At 31.4% G+C, this 16,149-nt stretch overlaps 1 protein-coding gene across 1 annotated transcript in view; it reads left to right on the forward strand.

Annotated features, from left to right (window-relative positions):
* The window catches only part of LOC118181986 (uncharacterized), a 111,384-nt gene that overhangs the window by 10,227 nt on the left and 85,008 nt on the right, over nucleotides 1-16,149 (forward strand). Inside the window, exons 4-7 of the mRNA XM_085819151.1 lie at nucleotides 239-496; nucleotides 1,073-1,120; nucleotides 5,563-5,718; nucleotides 15,473-15,625. Of these exons, the coding sequence (XP_085675277.1) occupies nucleotides 239-496; nucleotides 1,073-1,120; nucleotides 5,563-5,718; nucleotides 15,473-15,625 (615 nt within the window). The remainder of the gene's footprint in view (nucleotides 1-238; nucleotides 497-1,072; nucleotides 1,121-5,562; nucleotides 5,719-15,472; nucleotides 15,626-16,149) is intronic.

Raw genomic sequence — 16,149 nt, forward strand, 5'->3', positions numbered from 1 at the left:
AAGAACACTTTTATCTCCAGCGTGCTCAGAAAGTGTATCAGAAATTCTAAGGATATGCTCTTTTAAATATTTTGTGATATTGCTGTCAAATTGAATTCTGTGGTTTGAGTGTGAAGAACATGATATTTAATAAATAAAGGTAGCGCACAAAACATTAAAAAAAGGCCCCTTTGGACATAATATAAAATCTGAAAGCTTTCAGATTTTTAAAAATATTTTTTATTTCTTTTTTATATAGAATGACTCAACGGGTGGCTCTGATTCATTTTATAGTCCAGGTTCACCAAAAGATGCTCATTCGGGTGCTGTGTCTGATGTAAATTTTTGTCAAGAATATCGGCCCACTAAATCATGGTACATTCCTCAGTCTGATATTGAAAGTGAAAGAGAAGAAATTCCTACATTAAATTTAGATGGTATATCTAAAGATCGACTTCTGGCGGAAATACAATCTCTGAAAGCAAAAGCGTATAAATACAAAAATAAGTATGCAGAAGTAAGTATTGGTTTTTCTCTTTATTTAGATATTATTATTCAGTAATTTGTTTAAGATTATAGATTTTTTAGGGGGTATTCAGGAATTATAACTGAAATATTAAAACTTACAATGGCATGCTTGTATAATTATTTTATTTTCATGCCTTTATTTTTGTTTCTGAAAGCATATTTCTAAATTGTTTGTTTCTATGTTTTTCTTTAATTCTTAGTTAGGTAGTAAAAAGGAATATTAAAATAGAAAATATAAAATTTCAAAGGAAATAGAAATACTTCAAGCAGTTGCTGGCAGATTGGCTGTTTCTCTGCAGATGAGTGAAAGGAAGTTCACACTTTTCCTGCTTTCAATTCTATTGATATATGTATGGATATATAGAGTAAAATCATAATTATGCTGTGTGCTAGAGATATTTAAGTTGTAGAATTTTTGTAAACTGCGAGATGAAGTTTTTGGTATTTATCATTTATACTGAAAGATTTTAACTTCTGTACAGTTTATGTATCACTTTTATAAGTAAAGTATTTTTAATAGATATGTATATTATTTTGTGATAATAATTATAAAAATCATTTTCAGGTTGTTAAAAACTTTAAAGAGTTACGAGATGAAAAAACAAAGATTGAAGTAAGTTTTAATTTTTTAGTTAGTTAAATATTTTATTCATTAGCTGATCTGTTTTTCTTTTTTGTAGTAATTATCTTTTATTTTTAATTATAAAAATAATTTTTTAATTTAAAATGAGGATCATTTATACAAACTGCCATTCAACATAAAAGTAAGCTCCTCTTGAAATCCAATATACAAAATAAAGAAAACTTCCCACATTCTTGCTGGTATGTAAATGGCTGACGTATGTTCATTTACAAAATAATAAAATCATATCAATCCTTTATTGCATATTATGCCAAATTTGAAATAGAATTTTATTTCTATTAATATTCAAACATGATTCCCCCTTCTATGTATATTCATTATATCAGTGCTGAAGCATATAACAAATTACTTCAAATATAAAGATGTATTTTTGTAATAGCAGTAATAGCAGATATTCAAGTTAAAAAGTATTAAATTTACTTTGTATCAAAAGCTACCCCATTCCAAAGGAATGAAGAATTATTTAAAAAATAATTGGATTATTAAATCTATGTTGGATTTTTCATCAGCTAAGAATCTTTTTCCTCCTTTTCATTTTACTAAGAAAGCAAGATTGTACCTGCATTTCTAAATGCTCTTGATGGTAAATTTCTCTTCATAATAGAAATGCCTACACGTGGCATGTTTTTGCACGTGGTGTGGCCGCCATTTTGTGATTGTAGGAGTTTCGGTGAGTACATTTTTGCAATTTTCAAGTTATGTTTATGTTTTGTACATTTGGATATTGTGCTTTGCTTGTCTGATTTCATGCATTTTGCTTACAAACATTTTGTTTTCTATTCATTTCAGTGAGGGATTTTTCTGCTGTTTTGTGTGTGCTTTATTATTTTTCTGCTGTTTTGTGTGTGCTTAGTTAATTTAGTTTGATTTTCTGCATTGTTTATCATGCCTTCATCCGTTAATCGTTTCACTAAATTACGCCTGAAACGGCAAAAATTCCTGGATCATCTTGACTTTTTACTTAAATGTAAATGTAAAAAATTGATCCCCAATTTTATTCAAATCAAATCTAATCAAAAACCTTCGAGTCGCGTTTCAAGAATTCTGTTAAATTGCAAACTTGCCTTACTTCGGTCCGTGATAAGGGATACACGTCAACAATTGTCCAAAATTGAACATGAACTCTATAAGCTTCATCTGGAACTCGCTAAAACATATCCAAAATTCACTGCCCTTGAACAAAAGTCTTGGTCTAGAACGGAGAATGCAGTTAACCGTCATAAAAACACCCTTGCAGTTAAATTCGAAAAACTTCTTTTACAGTCTTCCAGTCCAAGTAGTTCAAAAAATCTTCCCATTGTAAACATCAAGCCAATAGTTAATATTTCTAATGTTAGTCTTTCAGAAGAACAAGAGAGAATTCTAAAATATAATTTTAACTTCTCACAAACCTGTAAACCCTCGATTCCAAAGATTTTGGCTCCTATCAAAAAAGCTTTCAAGTTCAGTAAAGTTTCAGATTCACAGAAAGAAATGATTAGGCATCTTATCGCTCATAATGTGAAATTCAATAATAAACCTTTGAAACCAAATCTAACTGCGAGAGAAAGAGCTACAATGTGTGAGATTCATTCTAACCCGGATATTGTCATTTCGAAGGCCGACAAAGGTGGCCAGATAGTCGTCATGGATAAGAACACTTACATCGATGGTGTCACTAAACTCTTAAACGAAGGACCATATAATCCGATCCCTAAAGATCCTTCACCTTCGGACTTATCCAAAATAAAAACTGCGATCAAATCTTCGCAAATCATTTCAAGCAACTTAAAACATTCGCTTATCCCATCTGTTGCGAATTGTGCCAGATTATATGCTCTTCCCAAAATTCATAAAAGTGGTATTCCTTTCCGCCCTATTGTATCAAATTTAGGTACTGCCTTGTATCCATTAGCTAAATATTTAGTTTCTAGATTTTCCACTCTATTAGACAATAACATTTACACCATAAAAAATTCAATAGAGTTTGTAAAAAAGGTTAAAAACATTTCTCCTCGTAATTTACTCATGGTTTCTTTTGATGTAAAATCATTATTCACCAATGTCTCAGTGGAGGGTGCTTTAAGATGTCTAGAAACCAGACTTCGCGAATTTCATTTCTCTTGCATCGAAATTGATGAGCTAATTTCTCTCACTCAACTCTGTTTGAAACAAACACATTTTGTTTTCCAAAATAAATATTACAAGCAAACTGAGGGATTAGCCATGGGAAGCCCCCTCAGTCCCATCCTGGCTGATATCTACATGCATTATTATGAATCAAAATTATTTGAAACTTTAAACTTCCCGGCATGGTTCCGCTACGTAGACAATACTTTTACCCTGTTTGAAGGTAATAAAGATGATTTAAATAGAGTTCTTTCAACAATGAATTCTATTGATCCTGCTATTCAGTTCACTTTTGAACTTGAGACTTGCAATTCTCTTCCGTTTCTCGACATTCTGGTCACACGTAACACATCCAACTTCAGTACTACAGTTTACCGTAAACCTTCATCGGTTTGCCTTCCACCACACTTTAAATCATGTCATCCGACTAAACAAAAGTTAGCTTCATTTTATTCCTATGTTTTCCGTGCTCTTCAAGTTTGCTCCTCCAAACTAGCCCTTGATGAAGAACTAAATTATTTAAAAGCAATAGCTATTGACAGGGTCTTTTCACCCAACATTATTAATCAAGCAGTTAAAAAATTCTCATCTCAACACACTAAAAGCCACACTCTTATTTTAGGAGATTATAAAAATTCTGTTGTCATTCCCTTCTTTCCATCAATTAGCTATAAAGTTGCACATATTTTGCAGAAATTTAACTTTCGGGTTGTTTACTCTCCCATCAATAAAATTCCAACTTCTATACTCAAGGACCCCATTCCGGATATGAATTCCTGGGGTATTTATAGGATTCCTTGCCAGTGCGGTTTAATTTACATTGGCCAAACTAAGAGAGCCTTAAAATTTCGCGTCAAAGAACATGAGGCATATGTTAGAAAAAAGGAAACACAGAAGTCTTCTGTTGCTCAACATTGTTGGTCTGAAAATCACACTTTTAATTTTTCTGCTGCCAAAATTATTCAAAAAACATCTTCCATTGGAGAACTGGATTTTCTAGAGGCATTTCACATTCATAAAAATCTTTCTGTTCTAGTTAACGATCCTAATTCCAATCCAAATTTGCCTTCGGCTTTTAGAGAAATTATGTTTTAGTTCTGGTTTCGCCAACAGATGGCGCCACTTGCTTATTCTTGTCCAGGCTTTCTTATCTTATCTAAGCATTATTTCCTATCTTGTTCATTTGCGGTTTTGCAGCTGAAGATGATGGTTCGGTAAAACCATCGAAACTAGTCCTGTGAAAATTTTGTAAATTAACGCTGATTTTTGTTGTTTGACTTCTGAATTAGTAGAAATGCCTTTTTGAGAAAATGTTTTTTTTTTTTTTTTTTTTTTTTTTTTTTTTTTTTTTGTGGCATGATTTTTAAAATAAAAAATAAATAACTTTTGGCTTGATAGACTTGCATTAAAAAAATTCAAAATCTCTTAACCCTGAAAATATCATAATTAAAAGAATTTTATAATTTATTAAAATGAAATTTCTCTTTAATTTTTTATGAAAGTTGAAATATATATTTTGTTAATGATTTCAAATAGTTATAAATTATTATTTCAGATTTTATATAACTTGTAAGGAATACATGAAACAGTTGAGATGAAAAACTGCTTAGTACTATAAACTGATTTTGATAGTTTTAAGTGTTCTAGCCAAATTGAGTTTTATATCACCGATGGTTTCGTATATTCTTCAGATATGTAGCATAATAAAATTCTTTTAATAATCTTTTGTAAACTGAAGAAATGGCTTTTACAGAGGTTATGACATATTTATGCTGTCATTTATTGCTAAAAATAAATTTTATATATTTGAAGTAACTTGTTATATGTTTCAGCATTGATATAATAAATATACATAGAAGAAGGGGAAACCATAGCTGAATATTAATAGAAACAAAATTCTATTTCATATTTGGTATAATACGCAGTAAAGGATTGATAAGATTTCATTCTTTTATAAGTGAACGTACATCAGCCATTTACATACCAGCAAGAATGTGGCAACTTTTTTTTAAAATTTTGTTTATTAGGTTTCAGGACCTATTACAGGAGCTTGCTTTTATGTTGAATGGCAGCTTATATTATTGACCCTCGTTTCATTCTGAAAATTTTATATTTGCCTAAAATGCAAACTTTTGCATTTTAGGATAAGTTGCCTTTCTAGTGATTGCACACTTTTCAAAGCATGAAGATACACTTTTCATTTATTTATTTTTGTTGGCAGTGGTAATATAAAGTTTAACACTTTCTTAACAGATTGCAAGCATTTATTTATTTATGTAATGTGACTTTTTCTTTATTTGAAGAATTTATTGATTGAAAATCAAGACAAAGGATTGCGCAGAATAGCTGAGCTTAGAGAACAGTGCCAACTGGAACAAAAAGCGAAAGCTCATCTTGAAGCAAATCTGAGATTATTACTTGAAGAAAAAGATTCTCGAATATCTGTGCTGGAAACACAGGTAATTTATAAAACAGGCACTTTGGTGTAACTTCAGTATTATATTAATGGTTAGAGGGTTTTTTAATTAATTAATTTTTATTTTATTTATTTATTTTTGGCGAGGAAGGTGGACTTAAGAGGACATCTGATGAAAAATTCAGTTCATGAACAAATTGTTTGCTAAAAAATAACTTTGTCTGACAAACAGTGTCTTGAATAATCAAAAGAAGCTGCAAGATTTTTTTCTCTAATAACTTGATACCAAATAAAACTACAAGAAACTATCTTTTAATAGAGGTATAACTCTTTCACTAAAAAGGAAAACGGACATTGTTTATAAGCATTATAAAATCATAGACACAAAAATCACTTCTTTCCTATCAAATTTCTATTTTGTTTTTCTAAATTGTAAGGCTATTACTAAAGTGAAAACCTTTAATTTTCCCCAATGCATATGGAATTTAAATACTCCTATGTCTTGGGTAATATTAGCTCTTTTCATAAAGCAACATTTACAAAAATCATTTTTAAGACGCCTTTCTTAAGCATCGATCCACAACGCACCACCAGTATCGCTGATAAGCCAAAAAAAAAAAAAACACTTTTCTACAAACTTCTTAAAGGTATAAATTTTGCTATCAGATGAAGTATGTGTGTAAAGAGTAGGCATTAATGGACAATGGACCAATGCACTGTGCACTAACATTCTATTTCTCTTAAACTATGCTATGCTATTAGGAAAATGGCGACTTAATTTGATTTTTCAATAACTGTTTAAAATTCCGAATATTTGTTCAAGGCTTAATTGATAGAACTATATGTGGCCCCACGGCTGGCATGTGCTGCACACCTGCTAGAATCGGCCGTTATGATTGTACATTTTGGCATGATTGATGAAAGCAGTTTTAGAAAGCAAAACTGAAATAAAAGAGTAAAGGAAGTTTTGCTATCTGAAGGCCTTGAAAGGGGTCTGACTGGATTTTTTTCCAAGTTTGCCAAGGAGTGACTTGACTGAAGAAAACTCTTATTTAAGCTATTAAGAGAAACATAAAGAAGTTTTTCGGGGCTCCATTAAAGATTTGTGCTTGGAACTGATCACAGTTGCTTTTATTTATATATATATATATATTGTTTTTATATTCCATGTCTCGGAGAAATACGTCGTGGATGGGATGAAGTTTTGCAGAGATGTATGATTAGGAATGTGTGTGAATGAAAGTAGCTGTGATTGCAGTATCTGGTGTGATTGTTAAAACTGATGAAAGCGAGTTTTGAAAACATTAATGTTCTGGCAAGTTCATGCTAATATAATCAAGTTTGGAGAGAAAAAATATAACCCTGGTAAAAGAGTGAATGGAACATGGGTATATCGAGGTATTGAAAGGGGTCTGATCTTTTTCCCCCAAGATCATTAAGGAACACTTGTTATTAAAGATACATAAACTAGTGTTCAAAAGTTGTCTAAAGTTGTCTTGGAAGGTATGTAATTGTTTTCAAGATGAAGATTTTATGCACTTATCAGTCAGACATTTAAGGACCTTGTTACAAGGGCTCACATAAACTAGAGTAAATTTTTGTGGAGCTTCATTTAAAAGACCCCTGCATAGAAATGATCACGTGTGATTAATTTCTTTTGAGTTTGATATCCTTCTTAAATATATCATTAATGACACGAAGTTTCAGAGAGAGGTATGTGTAGGAATGTCTCTGTATGGAAGTAGTTATGATTACAGGTTATAGTGTGATTCTTGAAAATGATGAAAGCAAATTCAGAAAGAAAGGTATGGCCATAGTAAAAGAGTGAATGGAGGCTGGCTATCAAGAGGTCTTGAAGGGTGTTTCCCCTCACAAGGTTGTTCAGGAAAGAATGAAGAAAATGCTTCATGAAGTGTTTAAGAGAAACAGGGCTCTAGCATTGCCTAAGACTGCTGGAAGGTATGTAATTTTCTCAAGGTAAATTTTAATACATTTTTCAATTAGTCATAGTATGACATTTTAGAATCTTGTTTTTAAGGGCTCCTACAAACTTAATTAAAAGTTTGTGGAGCTTTATTAAAACATCTGTGCATAAAACTGACAGCCCATGATTTTTTTTTTTTTTTTAATTTCTTGTTTAACAGAAATATGTAGCAGATGAGATGAGGTTTCATGGGCAGGTATTTGTAGGAATATGTCCGTACAAGAGTAGTATGACTGGAGGTTCTCATGTTATTGCTGAAGTTAATGAAAGCAAGTTCGCAAAGCAAAATTTTAACTGTAGTGAAGGGACTTGGCTGTGTGAAGCTGCTGAAAGGACTGTTTCCCCTCCTCAGGTTCTGACTTCCACCCCAAGATTGTTGAGAAAGGAATAATGAAAGTCTTCTTGAAGTTATTAAGAGACACATAGAGAAGTGCTCTGTTATTATGCAAGATGGCTAAAAGTCATGTAATTGGTTTTCAGATTAAGGTTTTATGCACCTCTCAGTGAGTCATAGTATGACATTTAAGGATCTGTTTCCTAGGGCTCTTACAAACTTGGTTGAAAGTTTGTGGAGCTCCACTAGAAGATCTCTGCATGTTACTTACTGACAACTCCTGTTTTCATTTATTTTGTGGTTAATGTCTCAGAGAAATGTGCCATGGGTTTAATGAGTTTTTGCAAAGCTATGTGTAGAAATGTCTGTATACGAAAGTAGTTGTGGTTTCAGGTTCTTTTATGATTGTTGAATTTCATGAAAGCAAGTAACTGTAGTAAAAGAGTGAATGAAGCCTCACTATTTGGAGGCCTTGAAAGGAGTCTGACTTTTTTATTTTTTAAACCAAGGTTGTTCAGGAAAGATTGAGAAAAACTCTTATTAGGTTATTAAGAGAAACATAAAGCAGGATATCATAAATGTCAAAGTGCTTGAAGGCATGTAATTGTCTTCAAAATGTTAGTTTTATACATTTTTCAGTCAGGTATTATGAACTCTCTTTTGAGGGTTCTTATAAACTTGATTAAAGTTTTGTGGAGATCAGGAGAAACCTAAAGCAAGGTTCAATAATTTTGTCAGATGGCTGAATGGCGTGTAATTCTCTTCAAGAAGAAGTTTCATAAAACTTCTGGTAGTTATAGTTTGATATTCAAGAACCCTGATTTAGGTATCCTACAAACTTGGTTTAAGGTTTCTGAATCTCCATCAAAAGATCTTTGCATGGAACTGACCACCAATGATTTCATTTCATTTGAGATCAGTGTCTTGGAGAAATTTGTGGTGGATAGGATGAGGTTTTAAACAAAGATATGTGTCTGTATATGAGAGTGGTATGTTATTTTCACTGCACAAGTGGCCGAGTGTTTAAGACTCCTAAATAGTGGTAGTTCTAATTGGTTTGATTTCAATTCCAGACAAACAAGCTGGCTGCATGGTTGATTTTTGTGCTGTTCCCCATGTGTGATGTGAATAGAAGCAGTTTTTCCTCAAAAAGTCATCTACCAAAGCATCCTTCCTCCTAAGCATATGGCCATCCAGGCTTTGCCTTGCTTAAATAACCTAACCTATAGTTAAAACCGATGAAAGCAAATATATTGTTGTAAAAGAATAAATATAACTTTGCTATATTCAGGCTTTGAAATGGGTCTGTCGGTCCCCCACCCCTAAAGTTGTTAAGGAAAGAATTAAAAGTCTTTTCATAATTATTAAGCAAAATATAAAGCAGGGTCCAATAATTATATCATATAGCTGGAAAGTATGTATTTGTCTTTAATATGAAGGGTTTTATGCACATTTCAGTCAGTCATAGTATGACATTTAAAGACTGTGTTTCTAGAGCTCACAAGAATTCAGTTAGAGGTTTGTAGTGCTCAATAAAAGATCTCTGCATGGAACTTACTGCCAGTGATTCATTTCTTTTGGTATCAGTGTCTCAAAGGAATTTATCCATGACAAAATGGCCATCGTACTCAAAGACCTTCTCTTGTTTTATGTGGGCTATAAGTAACTATGGTTAGGACTTTTGATCATTTGTCCACGGTTTTTAAAAACCTGTGAATAGGGTTGATGTTTTAGTGAAGTTTACTAACAAACAAGCATTTTGAATATAGTGAATGTCAACATTGACCTTGAGCTACCTAACTAACCAGCCAGTTTTTTACAGTTGTTCATTTAATTTTTACCCTCTGTATATAAGTATTTCAAAAAATTATGTTTGTACTGCAATGTTAACTACTTGAAAATGTTTTGATTTTATACTCAAACTTGTTTTTGTTAAATTTGTATGTTAAATTTTAGAGAGTATCCATAGAACATATTTCTGTTTCATTCTTATAATAATATTGCAAGAGAGAAGGCAGTTGCATAGATAATTCCTCGTAATTTATTCAGTTCTATTTGTTGATAGGCCCTTAAGTTGTTCATTGGTTGTCCTTAAAAGTACTCATTTTCTATTTGAAGAACTATGTACAAACCCTGTTCAGCTCTTTTCTTCCTGAAAAATAACCACAACTGTTATTCTTTTAACACTGCTATTATGTATTATTATCTTACTATTTGTTTAATGTAACTTCAACTGTAATATTCATGTAATGACTACTTTTAAACATTATGGACAAAATCTGCATGTTATTATTTATGTCATATGTTTATGTTGTGTGCATTTTAAGATGTTATATTTTCTTTCGTTGTTTTGGTTTAAGATATGCAGTCAAAAGTCGTTAATTCGGACACCCATAATTCGGAATGATCTATAATCCGGACATCAAAACTAAAAACTTTCTGCGCATGCGCCGCGTTGACACATGCGCAGAGGCGTTCACGCGTGCGCGTAAGACCTTCTACGACTGCGCATATGAGTGTGCGCAAGTGTAGAATACGTTTTCGCGTGCGCATTTTATGTATAATTGACGTATAAGCTAAATAATTATCTATTTCAGTTAATGTTGATGATTGCGTTGTTCCTTAATTTTCGAATTGCATCCGGCTTATTATTTTTTGCAGACTGTAAGAGCAATTTTATAAAAGTAAGCTTAAACTTTCGATTATATCAAATAGAATTTCTGATATATATTTGTTAATATGTAAAGGATCTAAAGCGAAAGTATGTTTTGAAATCCGAAATCTGTTTATCAATTTCACGCTGCTCGGCGGGCGCGTAATGAATTGGAAGTTGATTTGTCAGCACTATCCTTATCTTCAGCGCAGATGTTTTTATTTTATTTGGCTTATAATTCCTTACCAAATGTAGTATTTCATCTCGATATACTCCGTCTTTGATATGATTTAAAACAAGTTCCTCGTCATAATTCGCTTCCGATAGCGAAGAAAAGTGACAGAGGTTATTGAAAACAAAAAAATTTCGATTGACAAATTAGTCGGTGTTCTTGACGCAGCAATTATAGGACTTGAACGGCGGAACTTTGTAACTGAACAAGAAATTATGTCTGTTTAATAGAATTAAAGAGAAAGTATTATCACATGAAACGAAGCAAAACTTAAACAACTTACATTGAAAGAAATGTTTAATAAAGTAAACAAATAAATATTAAGCTTTTTCTTTTTGCAAATTTTGGTACCCTTTAGATCATAATTGTTCTTTATTTCATAAATTACGGTTTCATATTTTTAATTTTAGAATTTCTGCATGCCATCTTACGAGATTTAAACTGATGATCTATAATCCGGAAAAATCGATAATCCGGAATCGCCGAAGTCCCGACGAGTCCGGATTAACGACTTTTGACTGTATTAAAAAATATGTTCCAGTTTTGTTTAATGATTCGTTTTCTGTACCATAGTTGCTCTTGTGTATATTGATTAATCATTGGAGCAGAATTTGACAACTTAAAGGAAGAAAGTGTGGATCTCATTATTTATTTGTTGTAGGACTCATATTGTTAAGTCGTTATTAATGAGTGTAGAGGATATATTAGTTATTAATTACCTAAATGCCTTGAAAATAAATGTTGACAAATATATTTTTACTAAGAACAATTTAGAAATTGAATCTTAGAATTTGAATAATTCTACTCTTTTCCCAAACCTCTTGAAGGGACTTTTTGAACAATGGATTTTTTTTTAGAGACCTTACTCAGCAGCAACACCATAGTCACAAATGTCTGTGCCTTACCATGTATATATATATCTGAAACTGAACTTAATATCAGTGTTTTAGCCATTTCTCAATATTGTAGTGTTAGGGTAGCAGTTGCTAGTTGTATTTGATGTTAAGCTTCTGATCAAGTATAATTAGTGTGTGAAATATATATTTGAATATACAGAGTCCTTATAAGTGCTTATAAGTCCTTATATTTGAAAATAAAATATAAAGCCCCTTATAGGTGCTTACTTTTTCTTTGAAGCCCTTATTTTTTTGTTTTGAGTGCTTATTTTTTGCTTTTAGTGCTTTTTTTTTAAATGAACGCGCAATTTTTCCCCTTACCAAAGCCGAAACTAAATAAACAACTTTTCTTCCTAATATGAAATGTCAGATGGTGAATCATACTCCCGGAAATAGCTTTTCCCCCTTTCTCTGCATTAGCATAACCTTTGGTGTGCACAGAGAGTACAGACAGGTGCCCGTCATTTTGTTGGCCAAAGAATTGTCATTCGTCATTCTTTTCCTCCCACCCAAATACTACACACGTTTGAATTTCTATCAAGATTTTAATAATTTGCTTTTTAGTTCCGCTTGGTCAGTTCATATTCGTGTTTATTATGATAGTTATGCTTATATTATGAGTATATGTATGAATGTTTATAATAACATAGTTGCAGTAACTGCTGAAGTATAGTAAACTTCCAAAAATGGTTGTGTTTTAACACAGATTAGCTTTGTAAGGAATAATATTCGGAATGGCTTAAATAAAGGGAAAGTAATCGAATAGTCAAAATAATTTAATTTATTTTTTTTTTTTTTCCAATACATTATACAGTACGAAGGTTGGGAGGTTCTCCCCTTTCTCCGCAAAAGCTCGAATAATAAAACTGTTACAGTTCGCTGCAAAACAAGCAACGGACCTTTTTTTTTTTTTTGTCACTTTCCAATCTGGATTGAAGGGGACTAAAAGTTCTGCGGTCTACCAACTCAAGCGAAGAATGATTCTATTCCGGATATTTAACGCAGTCTGTCGAAAATTAGAATGAAAAACACCCCAGATTGGTAAGTCTCTTTCTTTTCCTTTATTTAGTTCTTTATTCTCCCAATACCGGCAGCTGTTGAATCCGATTGCATAATATCATGTAGGAAGAATTACGGCGTACGTATTGCGCAATAACGTTTGCGATACTTTGCAAAGATAATTCATTTTTATGTTTGGTCCGAGATTTGTTTATGAACACTTAAAAGAGTTTTACTGTGCTTGCTAAGCAGAATATTTTTCTGTTCCATTGGTTTGTTTTTATATGATGCATATATCGAAATGTCAAAAGCATTTATTTAGCAGAAAAATCTAAAGAACCGCTACAGTCTATCACCCCCCTCCGCTCCTCTTTTTTTAAGTTACGCTCGACTGTCCGAATATTCGCCAATTTTCAAGTATGCGGGTAGTTAAGCTTTTACTGTTAAAGGATGACTGCATGAAGCAAATTTCTGTCTTCTGATTTCAGAAATGTTCCTCTTTTTTAATTAAATTACTTTGCTTGCAATATCTGTTAAGAGAAAACTGATATATGATGAAAATTTAGAAAATGTTCTGAATTTAGATTTAAATTAGTTAAATATCAATATGAGTGGAAAAATAAATTGTATTTATTATTAAGTTCCAAGCAAATAGAATCAATATGCCTTATTATTATTTATTTCCTCTATTTTGAACTGAAATTTCATCATTAAATCTTGTAATATAGTTTAGTTCTGCATAGTTTTTTTTTTCTCTCATTGTAAACTAGTTCTGTAAATTTAACTGTTGTGTAAAATTAAAAAAAAAAAAAGTAATTATTTTCCATGGTTGAGGTAATGCTTATTCTCTCTTAATAAATACTGCATTTCTCATATTTTAAATTACGAGTCTAATTTTTAAGGTTATGCAGTTGTGTATAATGTAATTAGACAGGTGCTTATTTTTTTTTCGTAAAATGTGCTTGAAAAGTGCTTATAGGTGCTTATTTTTTTAACTAAAATGTGGCTATGAACCCTGATATATATTATAAAAGTATTTCTGTTAAATAGGTTCAGTGTGATGAAGTTGGCAAAATGGCAGAATTTGATGGTTTCTCATACTATTCAAATTACTTACTGTGATGTTTTAAATTTTGCTTGCACTGTTTAACAGTACAGAGTATAGAAGTTTAGTTCAAACATAAGTGAACGGACTGGCTGCATCATTGGTTTTTCAGGTTTTCCAAATGTTTTAACATAAATGCAAGCCTTTTTCTTTTAGGAAGCCTCCATGAAAGCATCCTTTCTCTTAGGCAGATAGCCCTCATGTGCTTTGCCATATTCCAGTAACAATAACCTTTCTCTATTTTTATAATGTTCATTTTATTGAGTTAGTAGGTGTGACACTTAAATTTATTTTAAAAATATGTAACTTGAAGTAGTGCTTAAATTTTCACTAATGGACAAATAATTGTAAGTAATTTATTATGTTTTGTAATTTAGTAGCAGCAAAATTCTTTTTTTTTTATCGATTATTTTAATACTGTGGGAGATAATATATTTCTGAAATTTAACTAAGTGAACTTTTATTTTTGAATATATATATATATATATAAAAAAAAAAAAAAAAAAAAAAAAAAAAAAAAAATTGATTTTGAGAAAATTCAGCATGATAGTTGCAATGTCAGTTTCTTCATTTATATATGTATATGTGTGTGTGTGTGAGAGAGAGAGAGAATGTGCGTGTTGTGTGTAGTAAAAATTTAAATGACAATTGAAGTAATGCTGAATGATGTAATAATGGAAGTGACATGAAAGATAAAGCTGAATACCAGATCTTTTTCATTCCATTAAATTCACAATTGGGGATTTGCATATGGTTATTAAAGCATAATTGATGCACTGAAGTAATGTTAGTACTGATAAGAGTACACTCGTTGTTTGATAATTTCAAGCAAATATTTCGCATTTTTTAGTATTGGTGGAAAAGAAAAAAAGCTGTAGACAAGGCAAGATGAAGTGACAGGTGAAATGGGTATAAATTGCCCCTTCCCCCCAAAAAAACAGTTGCTAGATTCATGATGATTTTATAGTTCTCTCTCTCTCTCTCTCTTTTTTTTTTTTTTTTTTTTTTTTTTTTTTCTGTTGGTTATTTAAGGTTTGAGTTTGCAAAATTTAATATTATTATTGGCTAATAGACTGTTTGCCATTAAGTAAGGCTGTGCATCATAAGCCATGATGTAAGACCACATGATAGAGATTAATTTCGAAATGAATGTCCTGCATTTAAATAATATAATGGCACTGCATAGATAACTTCAGCCTATTTTGTTATAACTAATTCATAACCTTCATTTAAATAATGTAATGCCACTGCATAGATAACTTCAGCCTACTTTGTTATAACTAATTCACAATCTGTTAAGTTTTAGGAACTAAAAATAATATTTAATTACATTAGAAAGTTTTGAACATTTGATAATAACTTTTTACCTTAGTTGCATACAGTGTGTCTGAGTTTGTCTTTTTTTATATTTTATTTATTTAAAAGTTGATAGAAAACTATATAAATATCAAAACTTTTTTTAAAAAGGAAAATGCCAGTTTAATGTCGAATTTTAACTAATTTTTAATTCAAGTTGACATATTTCTCTTTTTTTATATTTTTTAATGTGTATTTATAAATTTAAGTTTTTGTGTATATGTATGTAATCTTTCAGATAAATTTGCTTAAAGAAGGTGAAAACTGCAGTGGGTCAAAATCTCTACCTGATGTTGACAATTCAAATTTACATGAAGATGTCAGCAATAATGTGCAAAGAGAAGAAAATTCAACTCCAGTACCTCAAGATAGTCCTGCTCTTCAAGAAAAAGTAATTTTTGGATATTGCAGATATTTAACTTATTCATAAAATTAGCAAAGCAACAACCTTGTGTTTGGCACAGATTTAGTCAAGAACTCAATTTATTTCAAGGGTAAACTGATACAAGTCCCTCTTCATCAGCAGGAAAGAAATCTGCAAGACTGGAAAACAGTGGGCGCAGTGATCATATTTTATGGCAGTAAAGTGAACGAGAAGGTAGCATCATCTGTCGTCAAAAATAGTAATGAAATTGAAAAATTCCCACTGCTTTCCAGTCTTGCAGATTTCTTTTCTCCTGATGAAGAGGGACCTGTACTTGTGTTTGCCCTCGATATTGATTCAGTTCTTGACTAAATCTGGTCAAGGTTTTTGCTCTGCTAATTTTATGTTTTACTCTGCTGTGTTTCTCTTCTGTTTTGATTTAACCTTTTATTACTACCAGTGCATCTAATAGATGTTCTTTGCATACTTTTATTTAGTTTGTTAAAATGAGTAGTGAGAAAGGTGTCAGAGTGTAGAAATACTTACAGTTC

The sequence above is a fragment of the Stegodyphus dumicola genome, chromosome 6, assembly GCF_044657685.1.
Source record: "Stegodyphus dumicola isolate Sdum_Otavi_A_Nest chromosome 6, ASM4465768v1".
Taxonomy (NCBI): Eukaryota; Metazoa; Arthropoda; class Arachnida; order Araneae; family Eresidae; genus Stegodyphus; species Stegodyphus dumicola.